This window comes from Lithobates pipiens, unplaced genomic scaffold (genome assembly GCF_037356315.1).
Source record: "Lithobates pipiens isolate NorthernLeopardFrog02 unplaced genomic scaffold, aLitPip1_a1.2 Scaffold_19, whole genome shotgun sequence".
NCBI lineage: Eukaryota > Metazoa > Chordata > Amphibia > Anura > Ranidae > Lithobates > Lithobates pipiens.
Window position 1 is genome coordinate 452,656,462 of NW_027507764.1, and position 16,250 is coordinate 452,672,711.

The following is a 16,250-nucleotide window of genomic DNA, read 5'->3' on the forward strand; positions in this document are numbered from 1 at the left end:
TAACCTCAGTTAAAGCTCAAGTTACTCCCAGGAGATAAGTCAGAAGAGTGACCTCTTTCTTCATCGCCATCTGCTCTGCTCAGACAGGTCTTATAAATATACTATTCTTTTCTAAATGTACCCGACAATGTTTGGTAAAATAAATAGAGATTCTACATATACTAGCCATACATTACCATTTTATCCAACTGCACATTATTTTAACCTTTCCACTCAAAACTGGATATACAAAAACAAATTTTAAATGAAAAAAATATTTATTTATACATATGTTATATTTAAATATACAATGATAGATCAAAGTATACAGTTAATTCTATAGAGGGTTAAGAGAACACAAAGCTCTATAATGTTTTACATATAATAATCTTTGGCAGTTTTTTGTACATACAGTACATGGCAATATACCAGTTCAATACATTTACTGGTTGAGTCCATCTAGAACATGTCCTTGGTTTAACACCTGGATGCTTATGAAGGAAATCACCAATATTTACAATATGATTTATAGTTAAAACACTATAAATGGGCTACAGAAACTTTTGCATTGAGAGCAAGAACCAGTTTTCAGAACTAAATACAACATTTACAAAGCTGTTACTGTACATGTCAGGTAGTTATGCTTAGAAGACTTTTAATCGGTATCGGAAATCTACATCGTAAGTTGGCTGCAGAATTCCCAGGCCTGCTCGGGATTCATCCAGTGGTGGGGTTTTGGAATTTTTATCCACAAGATCCATGTCAAAGTAAGAAATCAACAAGGTCACCAACTGCTTGATCTCATGGACTGCAAATTGACGGCCAGGGCACTTGGTTTTCCCTGATCCAAATGGCATGTAGTAATACTTCAGTTTCTTTCCTTTAAGAAAAAAGTCTGTTTTCTCTTTCCCATTTTCATCCAGATAACGATCATACTTGAATGTCTAGAATAAAACAAGTATAAGATTTATATCCCCTATACAAAGGTTATACAGTAAAACATGCAGCAAATAGTAATTTGCAGGAGCAATCCATGGGGGGAGAGACAAAGAAAATAAAAATAAAAAAAACTTACTAAAAAAGGTAGAGGATTTAAATGAATTTCTGATGGTTGCTGTGAGTTTTCCCTTTGCCTAAAGTAGGCCTTAGACATGAAGTGATGGTTACACAATTAGGCTGAATTTAGAGTACGCAGTTGCATAGTGCTATGAAGAACAAAATTATGCATAAAAAGGGAAATTCTCCATCCCACTTTCACCCCTAATAATTTATAGCCAACCCATTTGTATGTGGCACTAAGTCTACGGGGCCTAACTGGTAATATCTGCTGGTTGCACTGGCAGACAACCCCAAAGTCAATTTTTATCATACTTCCATTGGGGTTTTTTCTCTTTATTTTTAGATTAATTTTATTTTATTCTTATCCTATTCACATTTTTTTATTTTGTTTTTATTTCATTTTATTTACTTTATTATTATATTATTATTTTTATTTTTTTCACTACATACGCATTTTCATATTTTAACATTGTCAACAAATTAAATATGGTATATGATTTTAAGATAAAGGGTCTAGAGATATTTATACTATATCTATATTTTAAAGGTAATTTTCGTAGGTATCATTTTATTGAAAACATTGATTGTATTAAAAGCTTTATTGAATATACGATGGTAACAGCACACAATGTCACATTAAGGCAGTCGGTGCTTTGACACCTAAGGGAATTGCCCAAGAGGAGGGACCCGCTCTCAGGTATAAATTAGATTACACGAAACTGAAAGCAATGTTATTGATGACACCCTGGAGGAGGGGTGAAATACGACACGCTTCCGGTTTCCCGAAGCGCTGAAATCACCTCCTCCCTCCGTGGAACACACGCCGACCAGCGGCGCACCTGGAGCTCCATGCTAATGCCTGTTTTGGTCCCTTGTAAGTAGCACTTAGCCAGCACAGATTTTACCTTTAGATACAGTACTACACTATCAGTTCTTTCTTTCTCCCACGTGATTATGATCGAGCACCTTTGAATATATATGGAAATCAGCACAGTCTGCATCTCCAGAGAAAATGTTTGTCTCCTAATTGATCCGATTGGATCCAAGCCTTTTTGACCCCAGACTGCCAAGCTGTGGGTCCTTGCCATTTGGTGAGCGAGGTCACAACAGGGGAGTGTTGCACACGGCACCATTCAATTGTGGAGCACCAGTAATAATATTGAAGCACTTATGCACTTTTCAAGCACTGTTGAGCACTTAGCACTTTATTTTCACAGCCATTTATGTAAATCATGTATATTAATTGTATTCATTCACATTTTGCAAGTGCTGTTTATATTGTTTTTCCATAACCCATCTGTATAGCAACCTTAAGATAGAAAAAATGGGCATGCAGTAATGCTAATGGAAATATTAAAGTTTTTGTAAATTATATACACACAAGTTTGTTTTCTACGATATTTTTCTGTTTTGCGATATATATTTTAGTCTCCAGTCCTTATACGTTTTCTAGGATATTGGGACTCATTAAAGCTCACATTACACTGCTTTCTGTACTACGTACCTGGGGATCTTCATAAATTTCAGGATCCAGATGTACGGTCTGTGGGTAAAATGCTACGATGTCATCTTTGCGGATGTTGTATGCCCCCATACCATCTAGCTGTAAAACAAAGTTCTCTTTGGCCACTCTGATGTTCATTGATGCACTTGATAGCCTCATCGATTCTTTAATAATGCTATCTGTGAATTAAAGACCGTAAACAAATATTTATCTTTTTCTAACAAGAAATATGTGGTGGTGCACATACTAAGGGATGCATATATTACAGGACCTGTGAGGTGATGGGGTACCTGCTGCATCTTTTACTTTAAAGGGAAGCCATTTTGATTTGTATATGTAATTATATAATCTTATTTGTTTACTATTGTCAGGTCTAAATAAATGCAAAAAAGAAAAAAAAAAGAAGTTTTTCAGGCAGGTAAATAGGAAGTTTTATATGCGCTATCCTTCTGCTAGATATAAGTTAATATATCGAAATGTCATTTATGGGGTTTATGTGATAAACCTAGCACAAAGATAGCACACTTTTTATTGTTTGGTTGTAGCTTGTTACGCAGTCTACTCAGATTGGTAATTTAGATGCTGCTGTCCATTAGAGCCAATGGAGTTTTTTTTGGGGGGGGGTTTGCATTTGTTTTACATTATTTTGGCAAGCACACACACACACATTTTGGGTTTAGGAAGTTTTATATATTAGCAATTTAGATATTTAGCAGCAGGTGAGGCTCTTGGCTTCTCTGAACAGGTTTTCTAGGACTCCTGTCTGCTGAAAGTCTGTTGTGTACAGAGCTCAATAACAAAATATAAAAACCCACTTAAAAAATAAATAATTCACAATGAATTGACACAAGACCACTCATTCTCTTTAAATTCTGGAGCATGTTTCATGTAATTAAACCCCCTTTTCCTGTCATTAAATCCTCTAGTATACTCATGAAAAAGGAAACTATTGCACTTTACTAAAGCTGTGCATTTAGTTGAAGCTGAGTTACAGTTCATTATGTGAACTATAAAGTGAATTTAATGGGTTCCAATGGTAATATTGTAGCAGAGACGGGTTTTGCCATCATTAATATGACCATTATTCTGTATTTTATCTATAAATTATAACTGGAATGTTGAGTGTACATTTAACCATACCTAGGACAGGCATATCCTCTAGCTGTTGCCGATTTAGGAGAATTAAACCATCACTCAATGAAACTTTCTGATTAGCTTTTTCCAAGACATCTTTGATTTCTTCAGTTGCCACCTTCATTGCTTTTGGGCACCTGGGGGGGGGGGGGAGAAAGAAAAAAAATATATATAAATCCATACTATTCTAGATCATAGGAGAGACATAGAAAAGAAAAACCCAGTGGGATTATTGCAAATGTGATTTTTTTTTTTTGTTTTTTAATTTTACCTGAGGATGTTGTAGACAGTCCAAAATGTTGCTGGGAGCGTATTAGCTAGGGAAGCCCAGAGTACTGCCACATGGGTCCTTGCTTTTTCTGAGTCATTCATGCTGGTAGCTTCATTCATGAACATCCTATTGTAGATGAGGCTGGAAATATTAATTCTTTGCTTGACTTTCTCCGGAAGGAGATCTTTGGCCAGACTCTCTCTGGCACTGTGTGCTGTTTTGAAGACATGAATTGGCAGGCCTGCTACTAGAGCAGGAAAAATTTTGTCAAACTCTTTAAAGTTTTCAAGAGCATTAAGAATGAAAGCTCTTTCTGCTTTTCTAGCTAGGTTCTTCTCGTCCTTTGCCTTCAGCTCTTTTCCAAAGATAGTCAAGTATCCGGATTCAAACATCACACGGTAACAGAAGGCATAGAGACCGCCATTTAGCCAGTCATTGTTGTTCTCTTTAGATGCACTGATATGAAATAAGGTGTGTTGAAGGTTCTCCATCATATTAGAAATCAGAGAATCCAGGGCATCACCCTGCAAGGATCTTATGAATGTTTCATGCACATTTTCAGTTGTGTGGCCATCCACAGGATGAAAGCTGCTGTGCCCAAAAGCCTAAAAAAAAAGAAAAATAAAGACATAATCAGACAAAAAAGATAAATATGTAAAGAAAACTCATGCACTGCTTCTGATAGGATCAAAAGAATAATGATTCAAAGTAAAATGTGTTAAGTTGTAAAGTTCTTCTCAGTGTTTAATTGAACTACTGCTACCACTTTCCTTCAGGTTGACCTCCATATTATATGGTTTTGGTAAATCTAAACACTTAATTTGTTTGCAATCAGGCAGGCACTTGTACTACATAGTTAAAGGTAAATCTAAAGGAAATTGAATAGGAAAATGGTATAATGTATGGTAAGCTTAAAGCCCCGTACACACGAGCGGACTTTTCAACATCCAAAGTCCGACGGACTAAGTCCGTCAGACTATTCAATCGTGTGTGGGCTGCAACGGACTTTTGACTCACCAAAGTCCGAAGGACTTTAGAATATGGAACATGCTTCAAATTTTTCCGAATGAACTCCGCCGGACCCAGTCCCTTCGAAAAATTTGCTCGTGTGTATGCTACTCCGACGGACTAAAACCGACGCTAGAGCAGCTATTGGCTACTGGCTATGAACTTCCTTATTCGAATCCAGTCGTACGTCATCACGTTCGAATCCGTCGGAGTTTAGTGTGATTGTGTGTGGCCAAGTCCGCTCAGCCGAAAAGTCTGTCAGAACTCCGTCGGAATTCCAGCAGAACTCCGACGGAACTCCTTCGGAAGTCTGTCGGACATAAGTCCTCTCGTGTGTACGGGGCTTTAGTGTATTTCTGTTTGTTTGTCTAAACTCTTTTGTGGTTAGTGTGGATTGTTGTTCCCTTCAATAAATCCAACTTAATAAGGCAGTGGATGCAGAGGAATGTCTAGCATAGCTAGAAAGAGAAAGCAGCTGATACAAGGAGGAGGGAGACCAAATACACACAGAGACTCCTGACCACCACATGTGTGTGCGCTGCACATCACACCCTGCAACTGGATCTGTGAGAATGTTGGGCACAACACAGAGATAGTGTAGCTGCAGGAGTTTTATCATGACTGCAGTGCAGCCACAACTACATTGAAGGAAGTTGGGACAGGTCTCTTAAAAAAAAAGAAGGGACCCCACACAAAGTAACTGATAAGAGTTGGAATCGCACAGATTATCAGTAAAAAGCACAAGTGGCCTATTCATTTTAGGTCCACCACTAAGGTGAGCAGGCATTTCACTTATATGGTGGAGTGGTAGCACCGGTGGATTGGAGCACTTAAGCTCATAATAATTTTGGAAAATATTGGTGTCAAGAAATAAACACTTGAACTGTTTTAATAGTAATGGTAAGGACACTTGGACTTACATTTACAGGATTTATGCCCCAAATCTACATTTCACTTTATCACATTGTGTTTGTTTTGTTTCATTTAATGTCATTAGGTTGTGATTTATTTAGCATCACAATTTTTGCACATGGTACTGACAGAGGAGCATGTGAGAATTAGTTTTGTTCAATTTGTTGGATTCATTTAGAGCAGTGGTCTCCAAACTGCGGCCCAGAGGCCGAATATGGCCCTTTGCCCTATTTTCACTTCATTAGAAAGACATTTCACTTAGGACCAGAATAGGACCAAGGCAGCGGATAGTCATTGGAACATTGTCAGCCAATGAGGTATATGTTTAAAATGTTCTGAAGAGAGAAAAGCATACCAACTGCAACAACTGCGGTTGGCGACAGTGTGAAAAACCCATTTGACGCAATGGATTTCTTCACATGCACACACACACACACACCTTAGAATCCTGTCACTCAGCAATGTCCAAAACCGCATAAATAATTGGCATACCATTCGATTTTAACCATCATTATCTGTACTGTTCCCCCCCCCCCCCCCTTTAAAACAAGGGAACCCTAAATGGGTGACATAGTTTGCCAAAGTACTTTGTATAATAAACAGTTTCATTGTGCATCTCATTGCTGCCGATTTCCTGCAGCAACGTCTTGTCTACCTTCATGCACACCAATAATAGCTGCATGTCATTACTCCCAGGGCAAGCTTCATGTTGGTAACAGTGGACCATGACTGTATAATGTGTTCTGAAATAGCCACATAAAAAAAAAAAAAAAAAAAAACACCCCGCACAGGGCCCCATTTCTGAAAAGGGTTGCAGCTGCCCCGAACATGTGTGAACCGGCTCCATTGAAAGCTGGTCCGATTCACATATTATGCAAATTGGATGTGGTTAAAAAGGCATCCGATTCACATTTATGTGAACTGAGCCTTAAGCTTTAACTTGTTAAAGAGGAGGGAAGTACAACAGTAGCCCACGCTTCTTTCAGATATTAAAAAGTTAAAATGTATTATTTTAGGAACATGAATTCTGCAGCTCCAATGAAAAAAGAAATGCCATCAGTATTCACAGTGAATACTGTAAATGTTTATTTTTATAGGATGTGGTATGGTAATTTGCACAATTAAATTGATAGTCATATCAATTCAGTATTACAATGTGTGTAACTTATTGAGATAGATAAAAAAAAAAAAACACCACTCACAGCACACTATGCTATATTGTACCTTGGATGATGTTGAGAAGTGGAATTTCATCCAGTCAAAGTGTCGCCCATGTCGCATCACTGAATTAAATGCAAAAGGGTTAGTGATGAAATGAAAGTATTGCCCAGCAATCTTGCAGGTGAAGACGTCCCCAAATTTCTTTTGCCTTGACCTGAGAAACTCGAGAGGGTTGGCCCCAAACTGCAGGGCACATCCCATATAGGGAATGAGCCCATTTTCCAAAGGTGGTTCACCTAGCCGCCTGCAAGGACAAGATTAAACATGATGTGAAACACATTCTGTTCTGAACATCTCACAGTAGACCAACAACAAAAATCAAATATTTGAAAAAGAAGGCTATGCGGGGTTATTGGCAAATATACTGCTGAATTTTTGTTTTTTGATAAGGGATTTGTACTTTTTTTTTTTTAATTGCCAAAATTATAGTGCTGTTTAAATTTGCTGCATTAAATTGAAAACTAATTTGCAACAATGTCCAAACCCAGTTGTAGGTTAGTTGGTAATCATGGAGATAATCTTTGCTGTATACGTTTTAAAAAGCCCAGTGTTTTTTCTTGACATAGCTATAGTGTAGCAAATTTAAATATATACTTTATATACACACACAAGCAAATTCAAAATGTAGATAATTCTATGACATGCTGTACCCATTTAAAAAAGCCTTAGCTATGCCAAGAAAACATACTGCCACATAACACAAACTTTATAACAGGTGGCAAGGAGTTTATTGGCATAGCTATAATGTAGCAAATTCAAAATGTAATTGAGACAGTATTATAAAAACATTAGTAAACACAAGCTTAAATTCAGGATTTTGATTACTCTTACCGTCTTCTAATGCCAAAAATAAGCCAGAAAAAACAGCATAGAGCCACAACCGATCCCCATATTAATGATATTGTCAGCATTTTTTAAGATGATGGAACCTCAGGATGGACCACACTTGTGAGCAAAGAGAAATGCTGAAAGGTAGAAAAGTGGTCCCCACTTATATACCCATTGCAGTATAATGGGCAGTGTAGAAATGAACTCAAGTAACCAGGAATATGTATTGATGATTAACCTCTCAGCCAATGGGATGCTCTCCTTTAAGCTTGTACTCCTGTGCAGGTACCTGTAAAAAAAAAGAAAAAAGAAAAAAAAAAAGGTCTCAACGCAGACCATCATAGAGATAGCCTTGACCATTTGTCCAGAGGTATGATGAGGTTCCAAAGTAAGCAAAGAGTTGTAATAATAGATAAACTCAAGGTCCCTGGGTGTGTTCAGGTCTTTCATATGAGCTTACTAACTGTTAACTATTAGGTCAAGTTCACTGGCTACTGGCAAGCCATTTACTTTTCAGTGTTTATCTGGTGTTCTGTCCCAGCACAGTAATAGCAATGCAGAAATACTGTGAAGTGGTTCTAAAGTCTTAAGGTTTTTAAAAACTTAAAGCATTCTCTGCATTAAAGAGGAATTAAGCTTCCAGCTTTAAAATTTTACCTATAGGTAAGCCTATAACAAGGGTTACCCATATAGGTAGTGTTAATATCTCCTAAACATGCACCATTTAGGAGAGATTTACTGTACATGCAGCCAGTGACATCACCGGCACATGCTCTCTGAAGGAATGGCCACCTGTGCCGTTCCTTCAGAGCCTTGTTCCATGACCAGCAACTCCCGCACACATTAGTGGGAGTGACGTCATCTGTCCGCGAACCCAGAAGCAAGACGAGTAAAGATAGAAGCTGTCTCCAGCGATGGTATAGCTTGAACACTTTGTTTTCAAGTAAGTTTCACATAATGGGCTTGTATGCAATGCATACTAGCACATTATGCTTTTGCCTTGCAGGTAAGAAAAAAAAAAAAAGTGTGGCTGTAAACCACTTTAAGGTAAAGTACCTTCTGTGCGCAGGATCCCCCAGCCCTGGATTCCTGTACAAATGACATGCAAATTCATGCACACCAAACACATGTAGGAACTTTTTTTTGTCTGCACTAGAATTGGATTGCATGGGTGTTCAAACCCATGAGATCCAATTCCATCCAATTCCACAGTTTGCACAGCGTCCTGTAAACCGTTTTGGTGATGTCATTAACTTTATGTTGACACCCACAGCGGTTCACAGAGTACAGTGTGAACTGCCCGAGATTCTGATGCGATGCGGGATCCGCATAGGAATGTTCCCATACAGCATCAGTCTGAACTGGGCCTCAATGGGGACACTCGCACCTGTGACAACTGTCCTAACTTTGGAGGGATTTATTTTCACTTCCTGCTGTGTTTGGGACAAAGATAACAAAAAATCCTGAAATTGACTTTAAAAACTGGCTTGAAATAAATTATAATATATATATACACACACACACACACACACACACACTTTTCCGATGCCTGTGTCAGTGAACATCACTACAATGAAGGGAAACTGCCAACTAAAGACTCTGCAGACATGCCAAACACTTCCAAAATTGTCAATTTCCTGGCCTCTCATTGCACTCAAAGATCCTCCCACCATCCCCAAATGTCACTGGAGGACAACACAAGGGGCCAGTGGGAGGAATCACTAAATACAATGTGGGGGGGTTGGAAATCTCTACAACATTAGAGGAATCCTCTTTTAAGCCTTGTACACACAGTCGGAGAATCCGTCGGAATGTGTCCTATCAGACCGTGTCGTCGGATAATCCGACTGTGTGTGGTACGCATCGGACTGATTCTGTCCGAATCTCCGTCGGGCCCAATTTTCCAACATGTTGGAAATATTTCCCGACCAATTGGGCCGGTCGGACCTAATCCGATCATGTGTAGAGTATTTTGATCGGACCAAGTGCCACGCATGCTCAGATCAAATTCCTACATCAAAGCTATTGGCTACTAGCCTGAATGTAGTCCCATCGTAACGAAATTACGTCATCACGTTCTGAAAGATCAGATTTTTCGCCAACTTTGTCCGACCGTGTGTATGCAATAGTTTCGGACAAGATCCGATGGACAAAATCCGACAGATTTGGTTGTGAAAATCTCCGACCATTTGTACAGGGGCTTAGACAGCTGTCACCACAACAAAAGTCCAGTCCAAAGAATTTTGCTCTAATTTTGTTCTGCTGACAACTCAGACTTTGTGATTTTCCCATCACCTTCTGTTTTGGTGACCCGCCAGTAAAATAGAGATGGAATCTCTGTTGTGGGGACACCAACAGTAATAAAGGTCTGACAGAAACCCTTCTTTATGCTATGACTTTAGATACACTTAGGGCAGCTTCACACTGCCCCACTGCACTTTTGCTATAGCGCAGCTAACTTGTGGTTTTTGCTGTGCTTTCCCTTAGGCTCGGTTGAACATATCTGCAGTGCGGTGTAATTTGAGCCACTTATTTGTATGGCTCAAATCGCACCGCATCTGCACAAAAAAGCTGCAGGACCCTTTCCCCCCCCTTCACTGTTCACATCCATGCGATCCAATTCTGTCAGTCAATCGCACAATGAATTTTGCAAATCATTTTGGGGCATCATTAACTTAACATTGACATCCACTGGAGTTCACATAAACACCGTGTGATTTCAACGCAGTTGCTGCATATGTATGAACTGAGCCTAAAGCCCCATACACACCATCAGTTTTTCTGCTGAGTTTTTCCCTTCAGATTTACCAAAACCATATAATAATACGAGATCAAACCTGAGTTTCAATTTGTATGCAATCAGGCAGGCCCTTGCACTACATGGTTTTAGTAAACCTGAGGGAAAAAAAAATCAGCAGAAAAAGAGTGTTGTATGAGGCATAAGACTTCTATGAGGTAGATATCTATGCGGTTTTAATGCAGTTTCAGGCTTGATTCACAGCTATGCATTTTTAGTGATTTTTTTGCAGATTTGCTCTACAAAACGTGTTCCATAGCAAACCATGTTAAATCAGCTGTAGTGCAAAAAGCACGAAAAACACATAGGTGTGAATCAAGACTCAGAAAGTGCTCCAAAACTCCTGCAGGGGAAGGAGAACTTCCGCTCAGATCCTCTTGGCGATACGAGTAGCAGTGGGAGATGGTACCTGTCAAAGCTAGGTATTTGTGCCTCAAATAGAGAAGACTACATGCCAAATTAGGCAGATAACTTGAAGTGGAACTTCCCCTTTTGGGTGAAGCTCCTCTTTTGGGCTGGGTTCACACTGGTGCGAATTGGAACGGAATAGATGTGCGGTTTCTTTAAATATGCATAATATACGAATTAACGTGAAAAAAAGAATATCAATATATAAAAATACTGTAAATAAAACCACCACCTTTAAATGCAAATATCATCCACAGCGTGAGTGCACTATACATCTTAATAAATTGCCTTTTGCAAACATTTTGCGCTATGTGCAGATCTCGTTTATAGATTTGAGCAATCTGTATGGATTAAAGGGGACAAACACGTTATGAAGTTGACACTATGATCCGCATGGTGGATGAATAAAGCTAGCTTTAATCTGCGTTTACTGAGCTTGATGGTCAAAGTTGAAGGTGAGCGAGCACTGCCCCTATATGTGAATGGTGATTGAAGTACGTTTTTGGCTTTTCACTTTAATCTTTTTTACTTGAAATTTTGTACTCATTGGAGCACTGAGATCATATGCTGGGCACTATAATATACTTGAGAGCACAATATTCACTTGATTTTTGCATTTAAAGTTTGTGGCTCAAACGCCTGATTTTACCACTCCCAACCGCAACCGTGTAAGCATGGCCTAAAACACAGTGGGACATGTATAAAAATAGTGCAGTCTAAGAAACGTTACCTCTGAATATTCCCCCAAGTGTGTTTTTCTGAAGGGATTTGCCAACTTTTTAACAGCGCTGATCAAGCGGGTTTTTTTGTGGTGTTCTGATATAAACTGCGTGTTTAAAAAATCTGGTAAAGTTATTTTTGAGCTTTGTAAACTCATCAGTAATATTATCACGCTAAGCAATGCAGAGCATTTATCCACATTAGGGATGAGCTCAGGCGTGTTCGCATGGATCACGTGCAGAGCCCGCCAGGAAGTCGGCGCAGCGCTGCGCTCACAGGCAGCGAGACATTGCCCCGATGTGCGGCTGCAGAGATCGGGAAATGTCTCACTGCCTGTGATTAGCGCAGCGTCGACTTCCTGACGGGCTCTGCATGTGGTCCATGCGAACACGCCTGAGCTCATCCCTAATCTACATATGCTAGTGATCTTCATTTACTGCAATGGATTCAAGCAAAGAACATACATTTCTAATCAAATCTGCCCACATAATTAAAGCATAGAATGAAATAACACAAAAGTTTAGCTTTGTGGAAAACAAACAAAAAAAAAAACAGTAGTAGTTTATCATTATACCTGAGCAGCATTCACGTTTTTTGAGATTTTTTTAATTTTTTTTTTAACATGCTGTTCCAACCATAGTAGTGCTTGCTGGATACATAGGCTTAAAATTCTGTGCATGGGTTATAAAGGCGGGGTGGAGGGTTAATGAATGTTTCCAAACAGCTGAACTCCAGGCAGCAATGAATGCGGCTATGTATTCATGTCAAGCAAACTTCATTTGTTAAGTTTTGGATAGCGTGTGAAAGGATTAGAACCCATCTCTACACAGGCTCTGCTAAAGGTTAAATTTTTTTCATCAATATAACAAAACAATGGAGTAATAAATATCCCAAACCGGGAGCCAACATAGCCCTTCAGTAGGGTTTATCAAAAACAAAATTTAAGAAGATAACAGCGATGTTAATGTAACAACATATTTATAACATATATCAATGCTAATTAATGCCCTGAAAGGTTGTAATAAACCATTGATCAGAGCAAATTAGTGACAATAAATTCTTTGTTTGCTATAGGATAATAAGATTGAGCAGGGGTCGGCAGAGTATCAAAATCTGATTTTGTTCCAGAGGGATCAAGGGAGACACGCAAGCCACCCCAACTGGGATCTAGCTGTGAACTGTACGTGTCCCCCTGCTCCCCCCGGAAATTTCGGTTCTGCCCTTCGCCCCCTCCCTGCCCCTCCAAATTAATTAAATAAATGTAATGACTGCCTAGGCGCATTACTCCAAGTGATGTAGTTAATAATAGATGACTATTGATCAAATGGCATGCAAAATAATGTTTTTATAATAAGTAAAAAGAGAAGAGAGTAATAGAAAAGGAAAGAAAAAAGAGAGAGAATAAGTGCATCTGTGATGTGATTATCAAAAAGGAGTGGAGGAGGAAACCAATTACTTGAATCAATCGTTGTGAGAAATTAAGGTAAGTGGCCCGGATATAGGGGAACCTTGATATAGCGAGCCCAAGGATCCCAAGTCGCTTCAAACTTGGGCACCCTGTCTAATAATTTTGCAGTGATTTGTTCTTGGGTCATAATCCAAGTAATTTTCCGCTTGGTGACTATCAAAGAAACCTTGTTTGTTTTCCACGCTCTTGCAACAGTAAGTTTTGCTCCTAGGAGCATAAAATAATAAGATTATTGGTGTGTTTGGGAGCACCTTCTATTCCGAGGTTCAGTAGTCCAATAGTAAGAGTTTGTGGAATTCCAATGCCTGTAACTTTCCGTGCCATGTGGAAAAATCTGTTCCAGAAGCCTCTTATACGTTGGCAAGTCCACCAAATATGGTGCATAGTACCCACCTGCTTACAATCCCGAAAACATAGAGGTGAGGTATCAGGAAAAATCTTAGCAAGCCTGGAGGGGACACAATACCAACGTGTGAAAACTTTAATATTTGCCTCTATTAGGTTTATGTTGAGTATTCCCTTATAAGATTTCTGGAAGAGATTGTTCCATTTATTCAGCTCCCAAGACAAACCCAAATCAGTCTCCCATGCCTGAGCATATGGAGGCAAGCTGTGTTTACTCGCCAATAAGGTGTAGATCCGCGAGTGTACCACACCACTGTTCATAAGCTGTTGGTTTTGGGGGAATGGATTTATCTATCCATAAAGTGTTTAAAAATGTCTTAATTTGGTTAAATCTAGAATTCTCAGAATTTGGCATTTCCAATTTGTTAATACATTCATTCAGCGTGAGAGGGCCTGATGCTGTTAAGAAATGTCCTATTCTAAACATGCCCTTATTTAACCACCACTGGAAAGCTGTTGTGTTCAATCCTGGAACAAAGTCTTGATTATGAAATATATGGGCCAATGGTCTCAGGGAAGAAACCAACGATTTCTGTTTAAAATTTACCTTTTTCAAAAACATGGTCACGCCATGAGGTTTACCACACCCAAAAATGCACAGGGGGTTAGGGTTGCCACCTCATCCCTTTAAACCTGAGCACATATTAATTACACAGGTTCTGTGGATGATTAAGTTGGTAATTAAACTCACCTAATGCCTTATCTGCATTTAATTAGCCTCAGAACCTGTGTAATTCAAATGTGTTTGGGTTTAAAGGGATGAGGTGGCAACTCTAGTGGGGGTGCCATTAAAAATGAATGGCACCCTATGTGTCTGTTAAATAGCAGTGCATATTGCCTGTGGGTTGGGGTGCGCATGTAAATACACGCATTCCCAGACCTGCTACAGTGTCAATTTAGCCTTAGGACAGTGGCTCTCAGGGCCCACTAACAGGCAAGGTTTGCAAGATCACTGAAATACATCACAGGTGATATCATTTGCTGCTCAGTGATTGCAGTATTCTAGGCTGCATCTCCCCAAGGCAATACTTGGAAAATTATCTCCTATATAACCCCTCCCATAGAGGAACTAAGGGCAAATCCACTTTGCACTTGGAAGTGCAGTTGCTGTAGATCTGAGGGGGACATGCAAGGAAAATTTAAAAAAAAACAGCATTTTAGCTTGCACATGATTTCATGGTAAAATCAGATTCCCCTCATTTCAGATCTTCCCCTCAGATCTACAGTGACGGCACTTCCAGGTGCACTTGTAGTGCAGAGTGGATTTGCCTTTAGTAAATCAACCTCACTGTGTCCTGTGGTGTACTCAAAGAAAAGGATTTTACAGGTAAGTATGATGAAAAAATACTATTTTTACTGCTGCTAAATACCTGTAGAATAAAGTGTCAATAAAATGGAAATTTGAATATGAAATACTTACCACAATTTTCCTTTCCTGACTGGCTCCATGTCAGCACACACACACGGGTATGGGGGCCAGCCCACCCCCACAATGAAAGGACGCTTAACTCATAAATTTTAGCACCTGGGCCAGCACTGTGTTCTGTAACTAGCACTCCAAACTGGCAGGCAGGTGTGCTGACATGGAGCCAGTCAGGAAAGGAAAATTGCGGTAAGTATTTGATATTCAGTTTTCTATTTTCCTGACAGCTCCATGTCAGAACACACATGAGAAATAACTAGAGAAAATACAGGATGGGTATTCATTTACAGAACCATTTTAATCAACATGACGCAGAGCCCATGACTCTGGGCCCAACTCCACCGTAATTAGGCAGCAGGTTCAATACAATAGTGAGTAAGGAAGGTCTTGATGAACAAGTGGCCAAATTGCAGGTAGTTTCCATGGACACACCCTTCGCTGCTACCCAGTATGTAGAAATACTGCAAGTAGCAGGCTCCCTGATGTCATCAGACAATGCCAACCCCTTCCCTTATAGGCCAAGGTTATAGCTTTAAGTATCCAGGAAGTGGTTAGCCTGCTTAATGCTTTGAGCCCTCGCTTGATCCTGTTGGAAACAGAAAGAGGTGATCTGATGACCCTAGGGAGGATGTGACCTCTATAGGAGTTTCAGGTTCTCCTGTTTCCTGATGTCAAGAGGACTGAGTTGGCTATCATAGGCTGAGAAGAATGTCGGCAGAACTATTTCCTGGTTAGATGGAATACAGTAGGCACCTTCAGCACACATCCTAGCAGTGGCTCCTCCTTTTGTTTACATTTGTAATGGCGAGGTCAGACCATTGTGTTGGTTCCACCCTTTGCCAGTAGGCTGTGTGTTATGCGTCAGTGTCAATGGGGCACAGGGCTTTACCACATTTCTCCCTGGGCCTGCGCTGTGCGCTCTGAGGACAGTTGGTCCTTCCTGATCAGAAACACGCATGCGTGGTGACCTTTTGGTCAGCGCATGCGCGATACACATGGGACTACCGCGCACGTCCCAGTGTGTATAAAGCTTCTGCTGTGGCCAGTCACTGACAGGGCTTTGACGGACAGGACATCAGACGTGTACATGATCGATTTACAGGAGGCAAGATG

The 16,250-nt window shown here is 39.8% G+C and overlaps 1 protein-coding gene across 4 annotated transcripts in view; it reads right to left on the reverse strand.

Moving 5' to 3' along the window:
• Window positions 1-238: 238 nt before the first annotated feature.
• The window catches only part of CYP7A1 (cytochrome P450 family 7 subfamily A member 1), a 50,260-nt gene continuing 34,248 nt past the window's right edge, over window positions 239-16,250 (reverse strand). For 2 of the 4 annotated variants that reach the window (XM_077492738.1, XM_077492739.1), the window contains 6 exons: window positions 7,920-8,205; window positions 7,092-7,332; window positions 3,948-4,552; window positions 3,683-3,813; window positions 2,543-2,721; window positions 239-923 (listed from right to left, as the gene is read on the reverse strand). In XM_077492738.1, the coding sequence (XP_077348864.1) occupies window positions 624-923; window positions 2,543-2,721; window positions 3,683-3,813; window positions 3,948-4,552; window positions 7,092-7,332; window positions 7,920-7,999 (1,536 nt within the window). In that variant the 5' untranslated portion in view covers window positions 8,000-8,205 and the 3' untranslated portion in view covers window positions 239-623. The remainder of the gene's footprint in view (window positions 924-2,542; window positions 2,722-3,682; window positions 3,814-3,947; window positions 4,553-7,091; window positions 7,333-7,919; window positions 8,206-16,250) is intronic. The other 2 variants (XM_077492740.1, XM_077492741.1) reach the window with 1 other exon arrangement.